At 47.3% G+C, this 27,344-nt stretch overlaps 1 protein-coding gene across 3 annotated transcripts in view; it reads left to right on the forward strand.

The window, feature by feature from the left end:
* KIF1A (kinesin family member 1A) overlaps nucleotides 1-27,344 on the forward strand; it is a 162,351-nt gene that overhangs the window by 61,999 nt on the left and 73,008 nt on the right. For 2 of the 3 annotated variants that reach the window (XM_029913322.1, XM_029913320.1), the window contains exons 14-23: nucleotides 1,044-1,123; nucleotides 3,838-3,913; nucleotides 15,042-15,121; nucleotides 15,855-15,961; nucleotides 19,139-19,222; nucleotides 19,725-19,905; nucleotides 20,053-20,125; nucleotides 20,485-20,578; nucleotides 26,073-26,221; nucleotides 26,782-26,960. In XM_029913322.1, the coding sequence (XP_029769182.1) occupies nucleotides 1,044-1,123; nucleotides 3,838-3,913; nucleotides 15,042-15,121; nucleotides 15,855-15,961; nucleotides 19,139-19,222; nucleotides 19,725-19,905; nucleotides 20,053-20,125; nucleotides 20,485-20,578; nucleotides 26,073-26,221; nucleotides 26,782-26,960 (1,103 nt within the window). The remainder of the gene's footprint in view (nucleotides 1-1,043; nucleotides 1,124-3,837; nucleotides 3,914-15,041; nucleotides 15,122-15,854; nucleotides 15,962-19,138; nucleotides 19,223-19,724; nucleotides 19,906-20,052; nucleotides 20,126-20,484; nucleotides 20,579-26,072; nucleotides 26,222-26,781; nucleotides 26,961-27,344) is intronic. The other variant, XM_029913321.1, reaches the window with a different exon arrangement.

Genomic DNA, 27,344 nt, shown 5'->3' on the forward strand with positions numbered 1-27,344 from the left:
GAGGTCCCTTCCAGTCCTAGAATCTATGAATCTATGAATCTATAAACCGTCCCTGCTCTCAGAGTGGTCAGTAAGAAGAAAAGGAGGGACGCGGGCTCGGCAGAGCTCAGCAGGGCCCCTTGTACCGGTGCTATGAGCGTGTGGCACCAGGGGGCACTGGAGCCAGCTCGATGGATACCACTAGGAGAAAAAATTCTGACAGCGATGCTCAGGGCGCGTACACACGTAACTCGGAATGGACATGTGCAACCTCCCATCTCGAAGAACAACAGTCACAAAAAGATTAGTAACCGTCTTTTGCTAGGCCAAAAGTTTCAAAAGCAACCCATGATTTACAGTGCCCAATTTTGGACCCCTTAAAGAGTGAAATTTGAATTTAGAGATTTTCAGAGGGGGGGTGCTTAATGTTGTCTAAAAATCAGGCTCCTCTAAAGTGTTGCAACTGAAAATTGAGGCACCCAAAATCAGTGGGCACTTCTGAAAATGTTGGCCTGAGGTTTTATGTATGTATTTTATTCCCTACTCTGCTGAAAGGCTAAAAAGACCATCTTGAGTCTAGCGGCGCACTCCCAAAAGGCGAGATATTGTACTTCCCCTCATGGCTTGGCAGTGACAGGTAACTAACAAACTCACTATTGGGAGAGCTTTGCTGAAGCCATCACTGATGCTGGTTTGCCAGCAGAGCCATCAGGCTACAGTGTGGGCCCAGTCCTGCCCAGCGCTGAATGGCAGGCCCGAGGGTCATCTGCTGTGACTGGTGTAAGGGTTTGTTGAAAAACCTCTTATCCCGCCTTTTCCCTGAAGGGTGCTTTACATTGAAACCAGCCTGGAACTGGGATTCACATTCTGCAGCCAGGAAACAGAGCTGTCTCATTTGTATCCGTTATGCAAGATCATTGTGTGCTGTCACTTAGTAAATGCCGCTGTGACTGTGATTTCCGTAGAACAGAGATTCCGGAGCAAAGCCTAAAAGAGCATTTGCAGTTCTGTTACCAAAGGTGACAGCAGTCACGAAATACTAACATTTAAACTCTGCTCTCCAGGAAACAGAGAAGATCATTGCTGAGCTGAACGAGACCTGGGAAGAAAAGTTGCGGAGGACAGAAGCAATCCGCATGGAGAGGTGAGTGTACAGTAGTGATGTCTGCAAGACCCATTCACTCAGTGTCCAGTTCACTTTATGCCACCTTTGTACCTCCCCTCCATGGGGGCTTCCTGGGGTCAGTTCATCTGCCTGTGCTGGTTGTAGTGATGTCAGCAGCCAGGAAGAGCCAGGATAGTAAGACCATCGGGCCGTGCCCCAGTTTCGTCAATAGCATGGCTGGCACTCCTCCTCTACTAATGCCTCCTGTAGGGGGCTTTGCATAGACCCAGCTATGCTGACACAACACATGCCTGTGACGTGTTCGGTCAGAGACCCCATTGGGACTGTCACCTGACATGCTGAGATTACCTCTGAGCCTGTTTTCCCTGCCAGCTTGGGACTCCAGAACCCTGCCTTGTTGAGCCAGACATGCTAGCCTGCTGCAACACAGACCCAGGTCTGGTCCATGCCCCCAAAGCTGCAGACTTTAACCAAAAACTGCTCAGCAGGTCACCTATCTCCAGCACCCAGACACCCAGTTCCCAATGGGATCCAAACCCCAAATAAATCCGTTTTACTCTGTCTGAAGCTTATACAGGGTAAACTTATAAATTGTCCCCCCTCTATAACACTGATAGAGAGATATGCACAGCTGTTTGCTCCCCCAGGTATTAATCACTTACTCTGGGTTAGTTAATAAACAAAAGTGATTTTATTTAGTGTAAAAAGTAGGATTTAAGTGGTTTCAAGTAATGACAGACAGAATAAAGTAAGTCACCAAGCAAAATAAAGCAAAAACACGCAAGTCTAAGCCTAATACATTAAGAGACTGATTACAGGTAAAATCTCACCCTTAGAGATGTTCCAATAAACTTCTTTCACAGACTAGACGCCTTCCTAGTCTGGGCCCAATCCTTTCCACCGGTACAGTCCTTGTTAGTTTCAGCAGACATCTTAGGTGGAAACTAGGGGTTTTCTCATGACTGGCAGCCCCCTTTGTTCTGTTCCACCCCCTTTTATAGCTTTGCCACAAGGCGGGAACCTTTTGTCTCTCTGGGTCCCCACCCCTCCTTCTAAATGGAAAAGCACCTGGTTTAAGATGGATTCCAGTATCAGGTGACATGTTCACATGTCCTGTGAGACCCCAGCCTCCGTTCTTCCAGGGCTGGCCGGCACGCACCCAGGAAGGTTTGCAAGTAAACAGACCATTTACAACCAATTGTCCTAGTCAGTGGGAGCCATCAAGCTTCCAAACCACCATTAATGGCCCACACTTTGCATAATTACAATAGGATCTCAGAGTTATACTTCATATTTCTAGTTTTAGATACAAGAATGATACATTCATACAAATAGGATGAACACACTCAGTAGATTATAAGCTTTGTAATGATATCTTACAAGAGACCTTTTGCATAAAGCATATTCCAGTAACATTATATTTACACTCATAAGCATATTTCCATAAAACATTATGAAGTGCAATGTCACAATGCCCACAGCCCCTTTTCCAGAGGCAGTCAGAGGTGAGGGGACAGGTGTATTTTAGTAGTGAATGAGATAAGAGAAAGAAAAGATAAAGTCCCCGTACAACCATTTCAATACAGTGATCAGCCCTCCAAAAGGAAGAGGTGGATGGTCCTGTTGGTAAGGCACCAAATCAGTCTACAAGCTTTCTTCATGACTTCCTACAAGATATTTAATCTCTCTCTGCCTTGATTTCCCCCATCTGTAACACGGAGCTAATAGTACTATCCAGGGGTGAAAGTAACTTAAAGGGCTTACCGGTACGCCGGAGTCCTGAGCAGAGGTGTGGCCTCAACCAGAAGAGGCGTGGCCTCAACCGGACGAGGCGGGGCCTTTCAAGCTTTAAAGGCCCTGGGGCTCCGGCTGTGGCTGGGAGCCCCAGGGCCTTTAAATCACTACCAGCTGCAGAGGTGGCTGGGAGCCCCTGGGGCTCAGGGGCGAATTAGAGGGCCTGGGGCTCCGGCCGCTGCGGAGCTCCGGGCCCTTTAAATCACCGCGGGAGCCTGGCTGCCGGAGCTCCGGCGGGGATTTAAAGGGCCCGGGGATCCCCGCAGCAGCCGGAGCTCTGGGCCCTTTAAATTCCCGCCTGAGCCCAGCTGCCAGAGCTCCGGCGGCGCTTTAAAGGGCCCGGGGCTCCCCGCAGTGGCAGGAGCCCTGGGCCCTTTAAACCACCACCGCGGAAGCCGGTCCGGTCCGTACCGGACCGTACCGGCTTACTTTCACCTCTGGTACTATCCTGCTTCACAGCTGAGTCTTACTTCATTAACATTTATAAGGTGCTTTGAGATCCTCAAATAGCCGGTACTAGCTAAATATTATAAATGGAATGTCTGCCTTAATTTAGAGGGCTTCAAGGAAATGGAATTACTGAAATCATTAATATTCTTTATTGATTTAATTGTTTAATTGAACTCTCATAATGGGGGTCAATTTCCTAAGCGCTATACAAATATCTAACAAAGCCCATAGCTAGTCTATGTATACACATGTTCCTCTCATGGTTACCCTCGTCCACCTTCGCCCTCCTCCTTCTATTGGTTTGTTCCATGCACTAGATTCGCCTTGTTTCCAGTTGGACTGTGAGCGCTTTGAGGCAGGGTCTGTGTCTGTGCAGCCCTTAGCACAGTGGGATCCTGATCTCAGTTGGCTTCTCTAGGGGCTGCTCTGATGCAAAAAACTAACAACATAGGTTGTTTTGACAGACTTTTGCTTTTGCTGTTGCTCAGGGAAGCTTTGCTGGCAGAAATGGGCGTGGCCATGAGAGAAGATGGAGGCACCCTGGGTGTGTTCTCTCCTAAAAAGGTAGGTAGGATTCCTTTAATCTCTTCCATCAGGCCAATCAGATCCTTCTAAAAATATACCTACTGCCCAGCAGCAGCACTTGGAAAATACCTCCCTGCTAAATTCCTATTAGTCCAGCTCATTTCTGAATAGCTCCGAGACATGTGAACTGCCCCCTCTAGCTCAGTGGGTGTTGACTCTGAAACATAAAAATGACACGTTAAACATCAACCCTGTTCACTGTTTCACTGCTGATTGTTTTAATAGAAACATCCAGCTAATTTTCCCTTCCTGTTCCCAAACTGCCTGCCACAATTCTCTAGATGGAGAATTTGCTGTCAAAATAAAATAACCTGGGTTCCTGGAATGATTGTATGATTTCTTTTTAGATGCAGCTTATTAGAAACCTCCATTTTCCAATGTAAATTAAGTAGCCCCTGAATTAGCTGTCTGGCACACCAGGTTGCTGTAAAATCCAGGGATTCCTTGGTGCAGGATTTAGGTCCAGTTTGCCATGGAGTATGCAAGGCCTTAATCGTGGGTTTAAGACGCTGAATTATTATTAATGCCGTAGAAGTGTCCCAAAGTGTGCCAGGCATTCTAGGAAACCTCTGTTCCTGCCCCCAATCGCTTACATACTAAAGAGCTGTGGTTGGGCACTATATATTATACATTATTGTTGTTATTAGGGCTGTCATTTATTTTACATTTTCAAATATATTGATTTCAGTTACAACACAGAATACAAGGTGTACAATGCTCACGTTATAGTTATTTTTATTACAAATATTTGGACTGTAAAAAACAAAAGAAATAATATTTTTCAATTCTGCCACTACAAGTACTGTAGTGCAATCTCTTTATCATGAAAGTTGAACTTAAAAATATAGAATTACGTACAAAAAATAACTGCATTCAAAAATAAACCAATGTAAAACTTTAGAGCCTACAAGTCCACTCAGTCCTGCTTCTTGTTCAGCCAGTCGCACAGACAAACAAGTTTGTTTACATTTGCAGGAGATAATGCTGCCCGCTTCTTGTTTACAATGTCATCTGAAAGTGAGAACAGGCATTTGCATGGGATTGTTGTAGCTGGCGTCGCAAGAGATTTATGTGCCTGATGCGCTAACAATTCATATGTCCCTTCATGCTTCAACCAGGGTCGGGGGCAGAGTGGGGGCCCTGCAGGCAGTAGCTCTGGCAGATGGATGACATGTTTCTTATAGGATCTCTTCTCAAGTTCTAGAGGACTCTCTCTTTTCCTGTGTACTAACGCTGTGCCCACCCAGCTGTGGCTGGCATGGGGTGAGACAGGAAAGAGGCTCCCCTCGAAAATACAACATAACGGTTCTGTAGAATCGGGGGGGGGGGGGGAAGGAGAGGTGGGAGGTCAGAGACGAAGGATGAGTTAGGACACTAACCTGGGATGCAGGAAACCTGGTTCAATTTCATGCTCCATCAGATTGCCTGTGTGCCCGTGGGCAAGTAGGTCATTTAGGCTCAGTTGCCATGTCTAAAATGGGGGAACAGCACTTTCCTACTGTGACGTTTCCCTCTGGTGTTATTTGGACCAGTGTTATGCTAGGTCACTCCAATCTTTGACTCTGGGAGCCAGCCTTACCCTGCTCTGCTGTGAGAACCCCCACTCCTGGGCTATTCATGCACAGCCTCTGGCATGTAAGCTGCTCCTTAGATTGTGCAGCCAAATGATGCTAGCCAATATCTCTGGTCCCAGACACAACCCTAGGAACCTCCGTCTTGCAGTGTCCAGTTATGCCCACTGGACACTGCAAGCTTATATGAGTTCGTCAGTTTAACAAAGAAATTGATATGCACCAGGCTTGTTATCCCAAGGGGAGTCTCTGACACGCTTTAACCCAAATACACTGTTTCAGGTAGAATAAACAAACAGATTTATTAACTACAAAGATAGATTTTAAGTGATTATAAGTCAAAGCATAACAAGTCAGATTTGGTCAAATGAAATAAAAGCAGAATGCATCCTAAACTGATCTTAACACTTTCAATGCCCTTACAAACTGAGATGCTTCTCACCACAGGCTGGCTGGTTGCTCTTCAGCCAGGCTCTCCCCTTTGATCAGTGCTTCAGTCTCTTGGTGGTGATGTCTGTAGATGGAAGTGGAAGAGAGAGGAAGAGCATGGCAAATGTCTGTCCCTTTTATCATGTCCTTTCTTCCCTCTTGGCTTTGCCCTCCCCCCCTTCAGAGTCAGGTGAGCATTACCTCATCACAGTCCCAAACTGACCAAAGGAAGGGGGGGTGACTCACTCGAGAGTCCAACAGATCCCTTGTTGTTGCCTAGGCCAGTGTCCTTTGTTCCTGTGAGGATGGGCTGGGTTTGTCCCGTACATGCCCTGATGAGGTGTGAACTGACCCTCTTTTCCTGAAGAGTTTTTGCCTGGACTTGCTTTAAGCCATGAGGACACATTTTCAACCTCATAATTATATACATGAAATTACAACCTATAACATTACTATAACAACGAATACTATAACATTACCATAACAACAATGCTCAGTACATCATGAGCCTTCCGAAGACACCTGACATGACAAACTTCACATTAGATACCACACAAGCATATTGTAAGGATGAACATGGGGGTGCTGGGTGTTCCTCCGAGGTACAGAATGTCACGCCTATCTCCTGCAGTGTTCGGAGGGTAAATACCCTAGCAATGGTGGGGTGCTTAGATGCTATAATAAAGGGGCCATATAAGTACCATTAGTAGATAGATTCCCAGGCAACAGGTGTCTAATTAACACTTAACTAGATGGGTAGAGCAAGAAAGCAAGGCCTTTTGCAAAAGTGGATCCCTATAACAAAGCACTTAACTCCGTATTTGGGCACCTGGATAAATCAGAAAGTGTAGTTAATCAGAGCTCAGCACTCTGAAAATCAGATGCCCAGTACAGCATGAGGAGGTGAATTTTATGCAGGCGTTATGGAGATTCTTGTCCACAGACACTTGTACAATATCCTAACAAAAACCACCTCCCCAAGTTAGACCTGATGTCCCAGGGCGAAGCAAAGGCTGCAAGGGTTAGCTTAACACAGGCTGCAAAGCAGGAAGATCTAGATGAGAAAGTGAGAGGAAGAAGTGGAAGAAGCCAGCTTAATGAGGGGGAGGAGGAAAGAAGCGACCTCATCATCTGTTGCGACCAGGCTTTAGTAGATTGGGTGGAGGATGCAGAAGAGACATTTTGGCTACTCCCAATTGTCAGATAGACCTAGGCTCTGGCTACACTTGCAGATGTAGAGCGCTGGGAGGTAAACCAGCCCTCGGAGACAGCAGCAGGGAAAGCGCTGCCGTGTGTTTACACTGTCAGCTGCAAGCTCAGTGGCGTGGCCACATTAGCAGCTCTTGCAATGCCACAGAGAGCAGTGCATTGTGGTAGCTATCCCAGTGTGCAGGTGACAGCAGCGTGCTTTTCAAATGTGGGGGGTGGAATGTGACAGAGTGTGTGTTGCGTATGTTGGGGGAGATATGTGTTTTGGGGGGCAGAGAGTGTGTCAGCATGCTGTCTTGTAAGTTCAGACAGTGGCAGGGGGAAACCCTGACATCAGACATCAGACCCCACTTTCCCCCCAACCCTCGCCTCTCTCTCACACACAGGCACAAACGCCTGCCTCTGCAGCAGCAGCATTCCACAATAATGGTTTGCTTTGTGTCCGGGAGCAGATAAGCATGCCGGCTGTCAGAAATGGAGCTTTGAAACGGGATATCCACATGCCTGCAGCTGAGTTCAAAACAATGACCAGAGTGGCCACTTGACTTCAAGGGATTATGGGACATTTCCAGAGGCCAATCACAGCGCAATAATGCAACACGTCATTCACACTGACACCCTGGTGTTTCAGCCAGGGCGCAGCAAGCTCTATGCTTCTCATGGAGGTGGATTACCAGGGGCGCTCCAGCCGCGGAGTCCAGGCGCTCTAAGTGCCTTGCCAGTGTGGACACCTCAGGAGTTAGGGTGCTCTGGGCTGATTTAATGCGCTCTAACTTGCAAGTGTAGCCAAGCTCTCAGTAACTAATTCTTTCTACTTGTGCATCTGGGGGCTCTCTTCCTGTGAGGGTGTAGGAACCCAACTCAGGAATCACCTAATCCTATAAATCAGGAATTGCTTGAGGTCTGTGATCTTCATCTTTTAATAAACAACCCTTCCACTCCTCAGTGTGTGTTGACTGTTTGCCCTTGCATGAGGGATAGTTTCCGATCCTCTTTGCATGCCATTTAGACTGGTTTTATTGTTGTGATTTTAGAGGATCTCCCACAAGGGATCAATCAGGTGTAAGATTATAACAGTGTGAGCTTGCTCCCAGAAGTGCTCTGCTTCTGGCAGCTAAAATTCCAGCACTGAGCGCTTCCTCCTAGCAGCACGGTTGCTCCTTGGCCATTTGGGGGTGCGTTAGTTGTGCCATGGGAGGACTTGGCTGGCTGTAATTGAATAAAGAAGCTGATGTACCATGTGCTGGTGAATTCAGGAATCTCAGCTCCAGCTCAAAGGATGTAGTAGGCCCTCCTGTGTTACAGTAGTATGTCCATGCCCCTTGGCTCACACGACCCACTTGACTTTTACTCAAATGCAGGGTGGTATTAGACAGCTGAGGCAAATTTCTTTACATTTTCCAAGCCAATTAGAGAAGCAACGTCAATGCTGAACAGACCTGATTTCCCCCAGTCCCATGTGGCGCCGTCACTGGCACCTGTGCAAAGCGGGTGTGAATGGAGCTTGCTGTGAATGGAAAGCCTGATATGCCCCCTTGGCATGAAAGTAAATGGCCTGGTGAGATGCAGGGCACAGGGGAGCCAGGCCCCAGCTCTGCTGTTCCTGCGTCTGTTTTGATTTTTAATCAGCTTGTGAGGCACTGTTCAGGGAGGCAGGGACTGTCAAAGGAGTTAGAAGCCCAGTGAATGTCAATGGGAGTTGGGCACCTGACTCTCTTTAGCCACCTTTGAAAATCCTTATGTGACGTTCCCCTATGGACCAGTGATCTGCTAGGCTTCTCCAATCCTTCACTCTGGGAGCCAGCCTTTACACTGCTCTGCTGTGAGAACCCCCACTCCTGGGCTGTTCATGCACAGCCTCTGGCATGTAAGCTGCTCCCAGCTACTTGCAACCGAATGAGACTAGCCAATATCTCCGGTCCCAGACATGACCCTAGGAACCTCCATCTTGCAGTGTCCAGTTATGCCCGCTGGACCCTGCAAGCTTATATGAGTTCGTCAATTTAACAAAGAAATTGGTATGTACCAGGCTTGTTATCCCAAGGAGAGTCTCTGACACGCTTCAAACCAAACACACTTCTTCAGGTAGAATAAACAAACAGATTTATTAACTACAAAGATAGATTGTAAGTGATTATAACTCAAAGCACAACAAGTCAGATTTGGTCAAATGAAATAAAAGCAAAACACATTCTAAGCTGATCTTAACACTTTCAATGCCCTTACAAACTGAGATGCTTCTCACCACAGGCTGGCTGGTTGCTCTTCAACCAGGCTCTCCCCTTTGATCAGCGCTTCAGTTGCTTGGTGGTGATGTCTGTAGATGTAGGTGGAAGAGAGAGAGGAAGAGCATGGCAAATGCCTCTCCCTTTTATAATGTCCTTTCTTCCCTCTTGGCTTTGCCTCCCCCTTCAGAGTCAGGTGAGCATTACCTCATTGCAGTCCCAAACTGACCAAAGGAAGGGGGGTGACTCCCTCGAGAGTCCAACAGATTCTTTGTTGCTGTCTAGGTCAGTATCCTTTGTTCCTGTGAGACTGGGCTGGGTTTGTCCCATACAGATGTGATGAGGTGTGAACTGCCTCTCAGCTCTTGGAGAGTTTTTGCCTGGGCTTATTTTAAGCCATGAGGATACATTTTCAGCCTCATAAATATATACATGAAATTATAATTTATAACATTACAATAACAACTACTGTAACATCACTATAACAACCATGCTCAGTGCATCATGAGCCTTCCGAAGATACCTGACATGACAAACTTTGCATTGGATACCACACAATCATATTGTAAGGATGAACATGGGGGTGCTGGGTGTTCCCCCGAGGTACAGAGCGTCACATCTCCCCTCTTAGTTTATTGTAAGAGGGTTAGTCACTGACTAGTTTGAAGGCAGTTTGTGTTATAGGTCTCTTGGCATCCAGCCATTAAGGCCAGGAGGCAGCCTGCCTCAGTTTCCCCATTCACACACAGCAAACCAGGTTTTTTATGGTTTCTCTGCTGTGATAAGCTTTAAACCTGTTTACAGTTATTAACTGAAAAGTAGCATTATCATAAGGTTTAACATCCGTGTCAAAATTTTTATCCCCAAATCTTAAGATTAATACCAACATTTTTATCACAGATGGGTGTTTACAAGTATCTTTAAGATACCACACCCTCTGTTCAGATAGTGTAGTTTGTTCATTATCCATGGTGTCCTTTGACTCTCTCCCATGTAATCAGTCACTGGCTTTTCTTTCCCTCCAGTGTTTCCCTTTGTGTGGGCTCTTAATTTAATCATGTTTTTGGAATTTTGGTGCCTCAGGGTCTGGCAAGAAAAGTGTTCAGGGGGATCCTGCACATTGGCTGGCCTTTTGGGGAGTGGTCTCCCAACCCCAGGACTGTAGATATGCAGAAAATCCAGCTCCCCTTTTGGGGTTACCCTGTGTTTTCCCCTCCCAGCACTGAGTCCTCCCCTGCCCCCTAGAGGGTTGTGCTCTGTGGGTTAGGTGTGTTTATCCTTTGATCAGATTCACCTTTACCCAGCAGCTTTCCCATAACTGCTCTCTAAGTCTTACCAGCCTGGGGGAAAACACCCCCTTCTCTGTCAGTTGGTTCATTTCATTTCAGTTGGGAAATTGCAAACTAGCACGTGGCAATTTCCTGGTCCCAACTCCTCTGTTACCACAGGCATTGGAGCTACATCTTGATTTAAAGAGACACAGTTACTTTCCAAAAACTTATCAGAAATAGCATCCTGAAAAAACGGGACCTGGATTGGGGTACCCTCCCCTACCCCTTTCTCTATCCCTGAGAAGTCAGCTGTGTGACTGCTCCCCTCCAGGAGGTCAGTTACACAGTTCCTTCTCAAAACCTGGGTCACAGGCTGAGTGCCTGAGTGCACAGATGCTGACCCAGCCACCCTCCTAGTGTCCTGGGCATCCTGCCCCAAGTGACTAGTGAGGAGACATTCCTGTACCCCCACTATTCCTTCCGCAGTTTCCTCCCCTGGGCCCCCTCCTAAGACACATTTCTCTGTGCCTCCTAAGAAGGGTTCTGTCTCTTGTTCAGCTGCAGAACTCTGCCAGCTAACAACTGGGATAGTTTCCTTAATCCCTGACAACACCTCTCCTGCCTCTGCGCCTGAGGGCATGTTGCCTTCTGCTGGAAAGGAGCTAGTCTCAGCCCCTCCCATACTTGAAAGCACCCGGCTTCCCTGTGTTACAGTCACAGCAGTGGCGTAGCCAGGTGGAGGGAACAGGGGGAGCGATCAAAAAAAAAGGCGCAACCCACTGCGGTGCTTTTACTCACCCGGCGGTGCTCCGGTTCTTCGGCGGCGGGCCCTTCACTCGCTCTGGGGGTCTTCGGCGGCACTGAAGGACCCGCGGCCGAAATGCTGCCGAAGACCCGCAGAGCGAGTGAAGGTCCCGCTACCGAAATGCTGCCGAAGACCCGGAGCGCTGCCGGGTGAGTAAAATAAAAGCGCCGCAGCGGATGGCGCCTTTTTTTTTTGATCGCTCCCCCGGGTGAGTAAAAAGGCGCCAAGAAATTGACAAGGTGCCACTTGTGCTAAGTGGGGGAGCGGCTGCTCCCCCGCTCCCCCCCCACAAGCTACGCTACTGAGTCACAGGAATCCTCACCCACATCAGTCATTTCTGAGATCCCTTGCCCCTTCTCTGGGCTCTCTTCTGGGACACATTTCTCCCTGCTCCCTAGAGCTGGTTTTGCCTCTGGTTCAGCTGCAACCTGCTGGCAGCTAACAACCTGGACAGTTCTCTCCCTGGCAGTCATTATACCTCCATCCCTTCCTGATGCGGTGTTGCCCCCAGCTGCAGTGCAGGAGTTGGTCTCAACCATCCTCCCACCTGGAAGCATGTGGTTTCTCCCTGCTGCAGAAGAATCAAGGAGATTCTCTCCCATTCTCTCAGCAGTTCCTGAGACCTTACCCTTTCCCTCGGGGGTCCCAGCATAACACCCCCTCCTACTACAGGCAAATACTTTAACCTGGGCTACACGGAAAAAATCATTACCCAGGAGCAGGTCGAACAGGAGGTGTTCCATTACCCCCACAGTCAAAACACTTTCCAAACCTTCCCAAACCACATGGACTTCAGCTAGTGGTGTGAGGAATCTGCATTTGCCCACCCCCACAATCTGCCATTTTGCCAGGCAACATACTGGCCTTTCGGACCACACTCTGCTTAACCAGAGAGATCTGAGCCCCTGTATCCCTCTGCCCCAAGTATTCCCCGCCATCAATCTGGACAGCCTTAACATGCTCCATACCTGGTTCTGCAACGGCTACCCTCACAGAACCAATATGATAGGTTTCAATTGCTTGCGGGGTTTCGGTGTTGAGGCCAGCAGAACTAACATGAGCTCTTGTTTGCCTGCTTCCTCCTAGCACAGGGCATTTATTCCTCAGGTGATCAGTAGAATTACACTGATAGTACCTTTTGGGCTCTTCTACTTTTACAGGAGATTTGGGATGAGGGTTAGAGGAATGTTTTTGGGTGAGAGACGGTTTAGGCTCCCAACCCCCTTCTCTCTTCCCAGGGGCAAAATGGGTTCCTCCCTTCCCACCAGTTTTAAACCCCTCTTTCTGTGGCCTGCCCTCAATAGACGCCTGATTCTGTTCGAAGGCATCAGCTAAAAAAGCCATCTCATCCACAGACTTTACATCTTTGTCCCATAGACACTGCTTTACATCAGCCTTACATATGCATAGGAAATGCTCTTGAGCAACAAGATCCAACATTCCCTCAAAACTTGCCACTTCTCTATCCCTCACCCATTTTCCCAACAAATCTTTCATTTTGTTTACGTATTTGCAATTACTCATCCCAATATCCCTCTTAAGATTCCTAAATTTAACTCCATATATTTCAGGGGTAATCTGAAAACTTCGCAAAACAGTATCTTTAAATTTACCCTAGTCTAAAGCATCTTCAATAGGCATTCCATTCAATACATTTTGAGCTTTACCAGTTAATTTCGTAATCAGGGTAGGAACTCTCTTATCATCAGTGATTTCATGTATTACACACAGCCTTTCAAGAGTAGTCAGATATTCAGCAATATCATCCTCTTCACTGTATGCAGGACATAAGTGTTCCCATTTGTGGATTTTTGGAGTGATGGGAGTCTTTGGGGTCGGGGAGTTCTGGTTCTGCTTCTCTAGCAGGTCCAGTTGGTGTTTTTGCCATCTTTCTCTTTCTTCCCGCTCTCTTACTCTTTCTTCCCACTCTCTTACTCTTTCTATCATGGCCCTTCTGTGTGCAGTCTCCTCTCTGGCTGCCTCTGCCTCCATAGTTTCCCTGGCCGCAGCTGCTTCTTTGAGCCTCATTACTGCCTGCCCCATTTGAAACTCGCGGTCCTTTGCCTTCTCTTCTGCTTCCAGTTTGGCCAGGTCTAGTTTTGTAGCTGCCTCACTGGTATCATTTTTCTGCTGTCGTGTGCTTATTTCCCTCACCCGAAATAAACAAACAGAAATTAACAAAATTGTGACCTCTTCCTGACTGTTCTTAGCCACTGCACTTAAGAGTCACTTAAAATCACAAATATCTGTGCTTAAAGTGTGCACTTCACTTGGAGTAAGAAGCCGTACATACACCCTGCTCGCTGCACCACTGTGATGTTCCCCTCTGGTGTTATCTGGACCCGTGATCTGCTAGGCCACTCCAATCCTTCAGTCTGGGAGCCAGCCTTTACACTGCTCTGCTGTGAGAACCCCCACTCCTGGGCTGTTCATGCACAGCCTCTGGCATGTAAGCTGCTCCCAGCTACTTGCAACCGAATGAGACTAGCCAGTATCTCCGGTCCCAGACACATACCTAGGAACCTCCGTCTTGCAGTGGCCAGTAATGCCTGCTGGAAGCTGCAAGCTTATATGAGTTTGTCGATTTAACAAAGAAATAGATATGTACCAGGCTTGTTATCCCAAGGAGAGTCTCTGACATGCTTCAAACCAAAAGCACTTCTTCAGGTAGAATAAACAAACAGATTTATTAACTATAAAGATAGATTTTAAGTGATTATAACTCAAAGCATAACAAGTCAGATTTGGTCAAATGAAACAAAAGCAAAATGCATTCTAAGCTGATCTTAACACTTTCAGTACCCTTACAAACTGAGATGCTTCTCACCACAGGCTGGCTGGCTGCCCTTCAGCCAGGCTCTTCCCTTTGATCAGCGCTTCAGTCGCTTGGTAGTGATGTCTGTAGATGTAGGTGGAAGAGAGAGGGCATGGCAAATGCCTCTCCCTTTTACCATGTCCTTTCTTCCCTCTTGGCTTTGCCCCCCCCCCCTTCAGAGTCAGGTGAGCATTACCTCATCGCAGTCCCTGACTGACCAAAGGAAGGGGGGTGACTCCCTCGAGAGTCCAACAGATTCTTTTGTTGCTGTCTAGGTCAGCATCCTTTGTTCCTGTGAAGCTGGGCTGGGTTTGTCCCATACAGATGTGATGAGGTGTGAACTGCCTCTCAGCTTTTGGAGCTTTTTTGCCTAGGCTTATTTTAAGCCATGAGGACACATTTTCAGCCTCACAACTATATACATGAAATTACAACCTATAACATTACTAGAACAACTACTATAACATCACTATAACAACCATGTTCAGTGCATCATGAGCCTTCCAAAGACACTCAACATGACAAACTTTGCATTGGATACCACACACTCATTTTACAAGGATGAACATGGGGTGTTGGGTGTTCCCCCAAGGTACAGAGTGTCACACCCTACCCCAAATGTTCTCTCCCGGAATTATGCTGGGGCAGGAGTGGGGGCTCCATGCAGTGGAGCAGCCTGTCAGGTGGCTGTGTTTTTGAGGGCTGGGCTGTCCTGGGACATGGCTCTGTGTCTGGCATGGATACTGAGGATGGCTTTGACCCATTGTCTCTTTTCCTCCCAGACACCTCACCTGGTCAATCTCAATGAGGACCCGCTGATGTCTGAATGCCTTCTGTACTACATTAAGGATGGGATAACCAGGTGAGGGTGTAACCGCCACAGAATCATGTAGCATCAGTGTGTCTGCAGAAATGAACAGCATCAGACTCTGGTTGTCTGAGTGCAGGGCAGGCCCAGGGCATGGGATCCCCCTCTCCTCCTCATTCACTGCTGAACCAGGTATTGGTGCTCTGTTGCTATCAAACTCAGATCACCAGTGGCAAAGGGACCTGAGACTTTAGAGCAATTGCAGCCCTGCCCTCTGCATGGTCCCTGGGTAAGGCTGGCCTTCCTAGAGAAGTGAACTGAAGGGGAATCTAATTGATGTGTTCCCATGGATTTAATGTGCTGCCCCGTGAAGGGAAGCTGGGCAGTGCTATCCTTGTGGAAGAATGTCCCATCCTGGGGATGGGCGAGGGCTCCCCTCTGCAGAAGACCTGGCCCTACACTACCCAGGTGTACTGTGAAGGGGGAGCAGACCCCACGTCGGCAGGGGGAGAGAGCAGACGCAGATTTTAATTCCACCACTTGGAAGGGATGCGTTAGCTAGTGTATACTGGCATGCAAAAAGTCATGTTTCCCCATGACAGCTTCCAATTAAGATGTTGGCCTGGCTGCCCGCTGAGGCTCTCCCGGGACTGGATCCAAAGCCCATTAAAGTAGATGGAATGACCAGTGGGCTTTGGATCAGGCCCTTTGAGTGCGCTGCTGCCAGTGGTCTGAAACCTGGTGTATTGTTGCCAGGGAACTCCACTAAGTCTGTGTCTGCCTGCAGGGTTGGCCGAGAGGACGCAGAGAGGAGGCAGGACATCGTGCTGAGCGGACACTTCATTAAGGAAGAGCACTGCATTTTCCGCAGCAACACCAAGGCCGGTGGCGAAGGTACCCGCGGACAGAGAACCTCACACGTCCACAGTCTGTGCTCTCACCCCAGTTCAGTCACATACCTGGCTACCTGCAGCTCCTTCTTAGTGTTTGCAGCCAGGGCACCCCAGCTTCTGCTTACATCCAGGAGGACTGGGGCACTGATGCCTATCAAGAGGCCTGGAGTAGGGCACCTCCTCTCTACCTACTTGTCAAGGTGGGGTGTTGGAATACAGCCTTTGCAGGATGTGCTGTGATAGCGCCACCTGTCTTCTGGGTTGGGTCATTCCCATTTCCTTTCTTGCACTCGTTGAAGCACAGTCAGACCAATCTCCTGGCTGTGCCAGCTTCCCCAGTCACACCCCTTGAAAGGCAGCTAGCAGTGCGGAGCATTGGCAGGGCACTGTTGCCTTCCATAGCCACACCACTGGCAGAAGTGAAGGGAAGCATCTCCAGGGAATTGCAGGTGATATGCTAATAGAGGCTATTCTGTAAGGCAAATCAGGAAGAAGAGAAGATGGTTGTGAAAGAAAAGAGTGAGATATGGAGGCTGATTCCCTTGCCGAAGACATTCTGCATTGTCTGAGGCTATCCCTCCTGCAAAACGGGTGCAAACTTGCCTGCTCACAGGAAGCAGGGGGTAAATCTCTGGGATTGATTTGCGGAAAGGCCAGAGACTCAGGCTCTGTTTTTTTCTTAATCTCTTCCTTGTCAAATCTGTGCCTGTGCACAGTCTTTCAGAACACGCTTTGTAGCTTCAATGGGAGCATGGTCCAACCCCTAGAATCAGTGGTAGATGTCACTAGCCAAGCAGAGTGAGGCCTAGCACTCAGCTCAGTGGCATTTTGCTGTTTGCAGTCTGAGATGCACAGGGAAGCATATTGTTCAATATGGTGACTGTCGACCAGGCCTGATTTCCACCTTGTGCTCATTTGGTTTTCAGGGAGTGGAGCAGTGGTGACATCAGAGGTAGCACAGCCAATCATCACTCCCTCCCTCTAGTTCATTTGAATACTTCAATCCCATTGGTTGAAATGAGTCAGCAAGTGAAACTGCAGGTCAGGACTCTGCTCTGCTTTGTCAGAGTTGGGGGGCCGGGGGCTCAGGACTGGAACAGTGGGGGCTGCTTCAGGTCAGGAGCTGTGTTGGTTGAGTAGGAGTGAGGCTGGAGATTTGAACTGTGGCTCCCTCCACACTATGCCTGGCCTGGGGTGTGGGAACAATTAGTGTAGTGGGGGTGCTGAGAGCCATTGAACCAAACTGTAATATAATGGAAACCACTTCAAGACGGAGGGTGCGGCAGCACCCCCACTGTGTTCCCTCTAATTTTTTCTATCCGTGGGTGGAATGAATTTTGTACCATATTGAGGTAATGTGAGGATATGCGCCACCAGCAGAAACAAGAAACCTAGATATTTATATATTTTTAAAAAGTTACCATAGGGATAATTACTCCAGCCAGGACAGGGTAGGCATTTTAGAAGTCACTAATCAAAGAATTACATTTAAGCGTAAGAGAGAAATAGAAATTATGAAATGCATAGACCAGTCAAAACACTAAAACAACACACTTTGAAATGTGTTGGGAGGTGAATGTAAAAGACACAATGTGTGTGTGAGACAGAGAGAGACACGCTGCACCTTTAAGTAGATCGGCACTCAGCAGTCTGAAGCCTGCTCCCTGGTTGTTCAGACACAGCAACACCTGCCAGCCAGCTCTGTCCTGAGCCCTGTCGTGTCCCCGCCCTGCTCTGTGGAGATGGGGTACAGGGGAGGGGGACACCCTGACATCAGCAGTCTCCTCTCCTCCCCCACGCTCTGTACAGCAAGCAGGAGGCTCCCGGCAGCAGCTGGCCAGAGGCAAAGGGCAGGAGCAGCGCAGCAGTGCGGGAAGGGACACCTGAAGTGCACAGCACTTGATAGCTTGCTGGGCGGCCCCGCAGCTTAGAGGGAACTTAGACCCCCAGCACCCCTAGTTCCAGCACCTATGTGTCTGGCTCAGGCAAGATCATTTCCCTTTGCCCAGTCAGAACGGTTGTAGTTCATGTAAACATTGTAAATCACGTGGTGCGGCAGACAGAGATTCCTTAGCCTGCTGCACCCAGTGGGCAGTCTCGAGAGGAGAGAAGACAGGCAGGCAGCAGGGTTCGGGTTCAGGTTACTGGTGGGTGTTGCCTCAGTGCTGTGAGGGGAGGTTGTTATTAATATATAATTGATGACGCCAAGAAGAGTGGCAGCCTGGCTGACTCAACATTATACAGGTTTGCTGGCAGTGTCCTGTAAAATCACTACAGGTTTAGGGATAGAGACTGCTTTCCTGTCCCTCCTCCCACCTGCAGCAGCAATGGGGTGGGCAACCCACTGGCATGCAAAAGCAATTCATTGTTAAAGTCTGGAATGGCCCAATCCCTCTTTCACTCTGTCCAGGAATCTCCGTGCAGCCTAGCTTGCCGAAGAGGCCAGCAGGTGGCAGTACCGCAATATAACGTCCAGTTTGGAGGGTACTTCTTACCGAGTGACTAGAGAACAAATAACGCCACTCACAGATCCCCGGGCATCCTAGGGTCCCTCTGTTTACTCAGCATCATGTGCTGTCCCCTCTTACACAAGCTGCATAGTGCTTTGCTCTGTGAGCAGCCCCCAGGCTGTCTGTGGGACTAGTTGTGACGTGGGAGGGAGCGGGGCATGTTCTGGCTCTCGTGATTAATGCTCAAGGACTGATGGCAGGTAGTTTGCAGTCTGCAGATCCAGGCTGGACTTTGGCATGGAAGAGACAATCAATGCCAGTGAAATAATGGGGGTAAGAAGGTGGTGTAGGCCTGCCCTGTGGGAATGTATGGAAAGTAACCTGGTATTTATAACTAAAATATAGATAGAGGGGGAGATCTTCAAAAGCACCTCAGGGGTTTAGAAGCACCAGCCCCATTGATTTTCAGCGAGACGTGCTCCTAAATTCCACTGGCGCTTTTGAAATACAACCTTGTTGTATGTGCTTGGGCCCAGCTCCATGTCTGGAGCAGGGTGTCCACTGGCATCAAGATGCTAAACAAACAGCCCTCCCTGCCTATCGCAGCCCGTAGGGCCTGCACAGCCAACATTTCCAATGCGATCAGGAGACCAGCAGCCCTTCAGGCCTCTGCTGTCCCTTCACACCTCTTCTGCTGTCTCTTTCTCTCTCCTATGCCTTTCCCGCAGTAGTGGTGACACTAGAACCTTGCGAAGGGGCCGACACCTACGTCAATGGCAAAAAAGTGATGGAACCCAGTGTCCTGCGATCCGGTAGGTCCTGCTTCAGAGGGGGTGATTGACTCAGCACTGACAGATTGCTTTAATCACTGACTCACATCGATCCCCTTATAGAAACACACCAGGGCAGATGGTGGTTCTAGTCTAGTGGCATCAGTGCAGTGACAGTGGGGGATAGTCAGTGGGGCTACTCATGCTCAAGTGCTCTGTTGAATCAGGGCATAAGTCGTGGGACACGAGAGGCCTTGTTGGTGGAAATCCTGCTGTGCAACCCTTGCCACTGAGTTGGGGTTCCTGCATATACACCTCTACCCTGATATAACGCTGTCCTTGGGAGCCAAAAAATCTTACTGGGTTATAGGTGAAACCGCGTTATATCGAACTTGCTTTGATCCGCTGGAGTGCGCAGCCCCGCCCCCCCGGAGTGCTGCTTTACCATGTTATATCTGAATTTTTGTTATATCGGGTCGCGTTATATCGGGGTAGAGGTATACTGGAGACCTCATTGGTTAACTCCGAACTGCCCTCCCCAAAGGAAACCGAATCATCATGGGGAAGAGCCACGTGTTCCGATTCAACCACCCTGAACAGGCTCGCCAGGAACGGGAGCGGACCCCATGTGCAGAGACCCCCGCGGAGCCAGTGGACTGGGCCTTCGCGCAGCGAGAGCTGCTGGAGAAACAAGGCATTGACATGAAGCAGGAGATGGAGCAGAGGTAGGAGGCATGGGGGAGGCAGAGGAGATGAGGGATCATGGAGGGAGGGGAACATGGAGAGGTGGAGCAGAAGGGAAGGAAATGGGGTGTCAGCCAGTAATTGGATCTGTTCAGGTTTGTCATTTTGTCCTTCCTAATTCTTCCCAGGCTTCAGGAACTGGAGGACCAATACCGCAAAGAGAGAGAAGAGGCCAACTATCTTCTTGAGCAGCAGAGGCTGGTAGGTGGCACACACATTCTGCTTCTTATCTGGTTCATCAGAGCAACGCTAGTCACCGTCAAGGCGCACACTGGGGTTGCGTCTCTAGTCTTAACAATGGATAGCGTGCTGACATGAGTAGGGCGGATCTGCATCTTCTGAAGATGCTACCTAGACTGGAAATATCATGTGTCTCCACGTCTCACGGGGCCTTTTAGACCAGTGAACACAGCTGGGGGGTAGGTTGGCTTTCTACAGGGAGTGGAGCCATTTGTCAGTTTTATGGGGATCGAGAGAGACCTGGTACAGGAAGGGGGTGGTCAAAATCAAGAAGACAGTTGTTTGTGGGTTATTTCCTTATCTTCCCCCCTTTCCCTCAGGACTATGAGAGTAAACTGGAGGCTTTACAGAAGCAGATGGACTCCAGGTATTATCCTGAGGCCAATGAGGAAGAGGAAGAGCCCGAAGATGAAGGTAAAAGTTCAGTGAAAGCAGAGAGTGACTGAAATAAATTGTGCAAGAGAGAACGAGCCTTTTCCAGTTTTCCTGGCCAATGACACTTCCTGATGGCCCTGGGAGTGGGGCTCTGGTCTGTTACGATGAAAGTCCGGAAGATCCAGGTGTATCGGCAGGAGACTCTCTCTTATCATAAGAATGGCCCTAGTGAGTCAGACCAAAGGTCCATCTAGCCCAGTATCCTGTCTTCCAGCAGTGGCCAGTGCCAGATGCCCCAGAGGGAATGAACAGAACAGGTAATCATCAAATGATCCATCCCCTGTCATTCCTTCCCAGCTTCTGGCAAACAGAGGCTAGGGACACCATTCCTGCCCATCCTGGCTGATAGCCATTGATGGACCTATCGTCCATGAATGTATCTAGTTCTTTTTTGAACCCAGTTATGGTCTTGGCCTTCACAACATCCTCTGGCAAGGAGTTCCACAGGTTGACTGTGCGTTGTGTGAAGAAATACTTCCTTTTATTTGTTTTAAACCTGCTGCCTATTAATTTCATTAGGTGACCACTAGTTCTTGTGTTATGAGAAGTAGTAAACAACACTTTCTTGTCTATTTTCTCTACACCAGTCATGATTTTATAGACCTCAATCATATCTCCCCTTAGCCGTCTCTTTTCCAAGCTGAAAAGTCCCAGTCTTATTAATCTCTCCTCATACAGAAGCCGTTCCATACCCCTAATCATTTTTGTTGCCCTTTTCTGAACCTTTTCCAATTCCAATATATCCTTTTTGAGATGGGGCGACCATATCTGCACACCGTATTCAAGATGTGGGCATACCGTGGATTTATATAGAGGCAACATGATATTTTCTGTCCTATTATCTATCCCTTTCTTAATTATTCCCAACATTCTGTTTGCTTTTTTGACTACCGCTGTACATTGAGTGGATGTTTTCAGAGAACTATCCACAATGACTCCAAGATCTCTTTCTTGAGTGGTAACAGCTAATTTAGACCCCATCATTTTATATGTATAGTTGGGATTATGCTTTCCAATGTGCATTACTTTGCATTTATCAACATTAAATTTCATCTGCCATTTTGTTGCCCAGTCACCCAGTTTTGAGAGATCCTTTTGTAGCTTTTTGCAATCTGCCTGGGTCTTAACTATCTTTAGTAATTTTGTATCATCTGCAAATTTTGCCACCTCACTGTTTACCCCTTTTTCCAGATCATTTATGAATATGTTGAATAGGACTGGTCCCAGAACAGACCCCTGGGGGACACCACTATTTACCTCTCTCCATTCTGAAAACTGGCCATTTATACCTACCCTTTGTTTCCTATCTTTTAACCAGTTACCAATCCATGAGAGTACTTCCCTCTTATCTCATGGCAGCTTACCTTGCATAAGAGCCTTTGGTGAGGGACCTTGTCAAAGGCTTTCTGAAAATCTAAGTACACTATGTCCACTGGATCCCCTTGGTCTACATGCTTGTTGACCCCCTCAAAGAATTCTAGTAGATTGGTGAGGCATGATTTCCCTTTACTAAAACCATGTTGACTCTTCCTCAACAAATTATGTTCAACTATATGTCTGACAATATTGTTCTTTATTATAGCTTCAACCAGTTTGCCCGGTACTGAAGTCAGGCTTATAGGCCTGTAATTGCCTGGATCACTTCTGGAGCCCTTTTTAAAAATTGGCGTCACATTAGCTATCCTCCAGTCATCTGGTACAGAAACTGATTTAAATGATAGGTTACAGACTACAGTTAGTAGTTCTGCAATTTGACATTTGAGTTCCTTCAGAACTCTTGGGTGAATACCATCTGGTACTGGTGACTTATTGCTGTTTAATTTATCAATTTGTTCCAAAACCTCCTCTAATGATACCTCAATCTCTGGACAGTTCCTCAGATCTGTCACCTAAAAAGAATGGCTCAGGTTTGGGAATCTCCCTCACAGCCTCAGTCGTGAAGACCGATGCAAAGAATTCATTTAGTTTCTCCGCAATGGCCTTATCATCCTTGAGTGCTCCTTTAGTACCTAGATCGTCCAGTGGCCCCACTGGTTGTTTAGCAGGCTTCCTGCTTCTGATGTACTTAAAAAAAAATTGCAATTATTTTTTGAGTCTTTGGCTAACTGTTCCTCAAATTCTTTTTTGGCCTTCCTAATTGTATTTTTACACTTCATTTGCCAGTGTTTATGCTCCTTTTTGTTTTCCTCACTAGGATTTAACTTTCACTTTTTAAAGGATGCCTTTTTGCCTCTCACTGCTTCTTTACTTTGTTGTTTAGCCACGGTAGCTCTTTTTTGGTTCTCTTACTATTTTTTTTTAATTTGGGGTATACATTTAAGTTGAGCCTCTATTATGGTGTCTTTAAAAAGTTTCCACACAACTTGCAGAGATTTTACTTTTGGCACTGTACCCTTTAATTTCTGTTTAACTAACCTCCTCATTATTGTGTAGTTCCCCTTTCTGAAATTAAATGCTACAGTGTTGGGCCGCTGTGGTGTTTTTCCTGCCACAGGAATATTAAATTTAATTATATTATGGTCACTATTACCAAGCGGTCCAGCTATATTCACCTCTTGGACCAGATCCTGTGCTCCACTTAGGACTAAATCAAGAATTGCCTCTCCTCTGGTGGGTTCCAGGACCAGCTGCTCCAAGAAGCAGTCATTTAAGGTGTCAAGAAACTTTATCTCTGCATCCTATCCTGAGGTGACATGTACCCAGTCAATATGGGGATAATTGAAATCCCCCATTATTATTACTGAGTTTTTTTATTTTAATAGCCTCTCTAATCTCCCTGAGCATTTCACAGTCACTATCAGCATCCTGGTCAGGTGGTCGGTAATATATCCCTACCACTATATTCTTATTATTAGAGCATGGAATTTCTATCCATAGAGATTCTATGGTACAGTTTGATTCATTTACAGTTTTTACTTCATTTGATTCTATGCTTTCTTTCACATATAATCCCACTCCCCCACCAGCACGATCTGTTCTGTTCTTCTGATATATTTTGTACCCTGGTGTTACTGTATCCCATTGATTATCCTCATTCCACCAAGTTTCTGTGATGCCTATTATATCAATATCCTCATTTAATACAAGGCACTCTAGTTCACCCATTTTATTACTTAGACTTCTAGCATTGGTATATAAACACTTTAAAAACTTGTCTCCTTTTAGCTGTCTGCCATTACACAATGTCACTGAATGGGACTTTTTTATTTGACTGTTTCTGATCAGACCCTGCCTGTATTTTATCATTTTCCATCCTCTGCTCCTCACAAGGACATAGAGATTCCCTATTAATAGATCCTCCCGTAAGGGATGTCCGAACCATGTGCTCCTTCGCACCTGTCTGCTTTCCCCCAGCCCTTAGTTTAAAAACTGCTCTACGACCTTTTTAATGTTAAGTGCCAGTAATCTGGTTCCATTTTGGTTTAGGTGGAGCCCATCCTTCCTGTATAGGCTCACCCTTTCCCCAAAGTTTCCCCATTTAAGTATCAAAGTATCAAATAACTGTAGGTGTCTAAAGCTGTGGTATCACAGTGTGTGGAATGCCACAAAGGGGATGATTATAATGCTGAATGAAGGAGGCAGGGGGTCAAGATTGTTGCTTGTTAAATCACTCTTGTCTGAATTCAGGGGCCGGAGCTCTGCTCATTTGCCGGCATTTTCAGTATCTGCTTTGGATGCTGTAACTCTAATTCAAACACAGCTGTTACAATGGTTACCGCAGATATTCACACTGCACCCACATACCCCATTCTCCATACTCCTTGTGTTCATGTTAGTACTGCCTACTGCTTCTTGATATGCAGTTAACAAGAAGCAGCATACAAATGGATAAGGCATAGAGATGAAGAAATAGCATGAGGTCTGATTGCAAAATTTCTATAGTTGAAAGGTTGGCATAAATCAGTGGGGAATTTATTTATTGAAAATTAATCAGTTGTTCCTTGGTAAAATGTGGGTTCTTTGTTTTGTTTTAAAAGAAGGCAGATGGGAAAGTCACACTTCTAGAACAGAGAAAGGGTATCAGCATAACCCAGAGGGCCTGATTCTTCTTTATACCCAGGACTCTTTACACCCCACTGGTACTGTAAAGGGGCATTAAAGTGGATATAAATTACATTACCCCACTTTAAGGCAGCCAAAGGGCATTAGTGTCAATGAGAATAAGGCCATTACAATTTTAAACAATCAGTGCTGTTATTGTAATTAATTATTTCCCCACCTCTAGCAGTGTTTGGGAACCTTTAGCCATGTTTGGGAGCTGGTATTGCTGTTTCATACACATAATAACCTTTCCCATCCCTCATTTACCTTGGCTGCTGACAGAGTGGAGTTAGTTTTGTCTTATGGGGGACGTTGCCCTCCCTGTGTATCTGGGGTATTTCTGTTGGACCTTGCACTGTGGTGCCCTCCTGACTTGTGTGTGGAACAGTTATTAGGGCAAGAAGAGAAAACTGTATTTCCTCATGTTCAGAGCCAGTCACATAAAATCATCACTGGTAAAGTTTGCAGGTGACACAAAAAGTGGGGGAGTGGTAAATAATGATGAGGACAGGTCACTGATTCAGAGAGATCTGGATCGCTTGGTAAACGGGACAAGCAAACGTGTTTTAACACAGCTAAATGTAACTGTATACATCTAGGAACAAAGAATGCAGGCCACACTTACAGGACGGGGGCTCTATCCTAGGAAGCAGGGACTCTGAAAAAGATTTGAGGGTTGTGGTGAATAATCAGCTGACCACAAGCTCCCAGTGTGATGCTGTGGCCAAAAGAGCTAATGCAATCTTGGGATGTATAAACAGGGGAATCGTTAGTAGGATTAGCGAAGTTATTTTACCTCTGTCTTTGGCACTGGGGCGACTGTTGCTGGAACACTGTGTCCAGATCTGGTGCCCACAATTCAAGAAGGATGTTGATAAATTGGAGCGGTGTCAGAGAAGAGCCTTGTAGTGACAGACTCAAGGAGCTCAGTCTATTTAGCTTAACAGAGAGAAGGCGAAGGGGTGACTTGATCACATTCTATAAGTACTTATATGGGGAGCAAATACATGATCATGGGCTCTTCAAGCTAGCAGAAAAAAGTCAAACACAATCCAATGGCTGGAAATTGAAGCTAGACAGACTCAGATTGGAAATAAGACATAATTTTTTAACAGTGAGAGGAATTAACCATTGGGACAATTTACCAAGGATCATGGTGGATTCTCTATCACTGACAAGTTTTCAATCAAGACTGGGTGTTTTTCTAAAAGATCTGCTCTAGGAATTATTTGGGGGCAGGTCTATGGTCTGCGTTATACAGGGGGTCAGACTAGCTGATCACAGTGGTCCTTGCTTGCCTTGGAATCTCTGAAAACCTCTCCACAGCCTGGATGGAATCAAGGGTGGGTGAGTGTTGGTGTTAGTGGTGGTGGGCAGAGGAGTGTCAGGGGTGTCCTTTGAAGAAAGTGACCTTGTCTCTTTGTCTCAACAGTACAGTGGACTGAGCGGGAGTTTGAGCTGGCCCTCTGGGCCTTCAGGAAGTGGAAGTGGTACCAATTCACGTCTCTCCGGGACCTTCTGTGGGGCAATGCAATTTTCTTAAAGGAGGCCAATGCCATTAGCGTGGAGCTGAAGAAGAAAGTAAGCACCTTCTGTCACACTCAGGCTCTCCGGGATTTTACCCCTGAGTTATGTAACTGAATTTTCTTTCCATTTTTTTTGGAGGAAATTGGATTCCTCCACTTCCTCATGGTTGCTGGTTGCAGAGCTAAGCACATGCATTTCCCAGTGATTACCAAACCAAGAGGTGTTTGTACACAAACAGTGAGCACATGGGACAGAAACTGCAGCCCTCTGCTTCAGTAGAGTCTCATCAGCTTGCATGTACCAGCAAGATGGCAAAGCTGTGAATGAGGTCAAGGGCTTGGGCTCTCAAAGACCAGAAAACGTGTTCCTAGATGAGCCATATTACAGGTTCTACCAAAAGCAATGGGTCAGATTTGAACCTGGCGTAAGCACGTATATCTCCATGGAAGTCACTGACACCTGCTTACCCCGAGGTCTGGGGTGGCCCCTTGTGCATTTCAGGAGTTACACAGAGTGGATGGATGCCAACAGTCCAAAGGCATTGGCTGGGGATCCCCATTCACCATGAGCCTTCCACACACATACTGATTCTCCAACCCTCTGTCCATTCCCAGGTCCAGTTCCAGTTCGTCCTCCTCACAGACACTCTTTACTCCCCTCTGCCTCCCGACCTGCTGCCCCCCAATGCTGCCAAAGACCGAGAGAAACGGCCCTTCCCACGAACCATTGTGGCTGTGGAGGTGCAGGACCAGAAGAATGGAGCAACACATTACTGGACTCTGGAGAAACTCAGGTAGAGTGGGGCAGAGGTACTGTGGCACAGCCACACGTATTGTACTGGGCGGGGTGGGGCTGAGAGCAGCCCTGCTCGGCTGGCACATTCAGGACAAGAAGAGTAGAGTTGTGGAGTCTCCTGTCTTGTGGTCCTAGCCCCTTGGTTTGAAGTTGCATGCACACGCCTATCAGTGAGTTTATCCCTTGCACATTTATTACCACTGCCTTCACAAATAAACAAGAATGATCAGTGAACAACAATAATGGCAAAATAGCATACAAAATAGCAATGTATTTCATTATGAATCTAAATCAGGGGTCGGCAACCTATGGCACACGTGCCGATTTTTAATGGCACGCTGCTGCCTGCCGGGGTCCCGCTCAGCCCGCTGCCGAACCCCGG

Source organism: Terrapene carolina, unplaced genomic scaffold (assembly GCF_002925995.2).
Source record: "Terrapene carolina triunguis isolate 2854851 unplaced genomic scaffold, T_m_triunguis-2.0 Scaffold583, whole genome shotgun sequence".
Classification (NCBI taxonomy): Eukaryota; Metazoa; Chordata; order Testudines; family Emydidae; genus Terrapene; species Terrapene triunguis.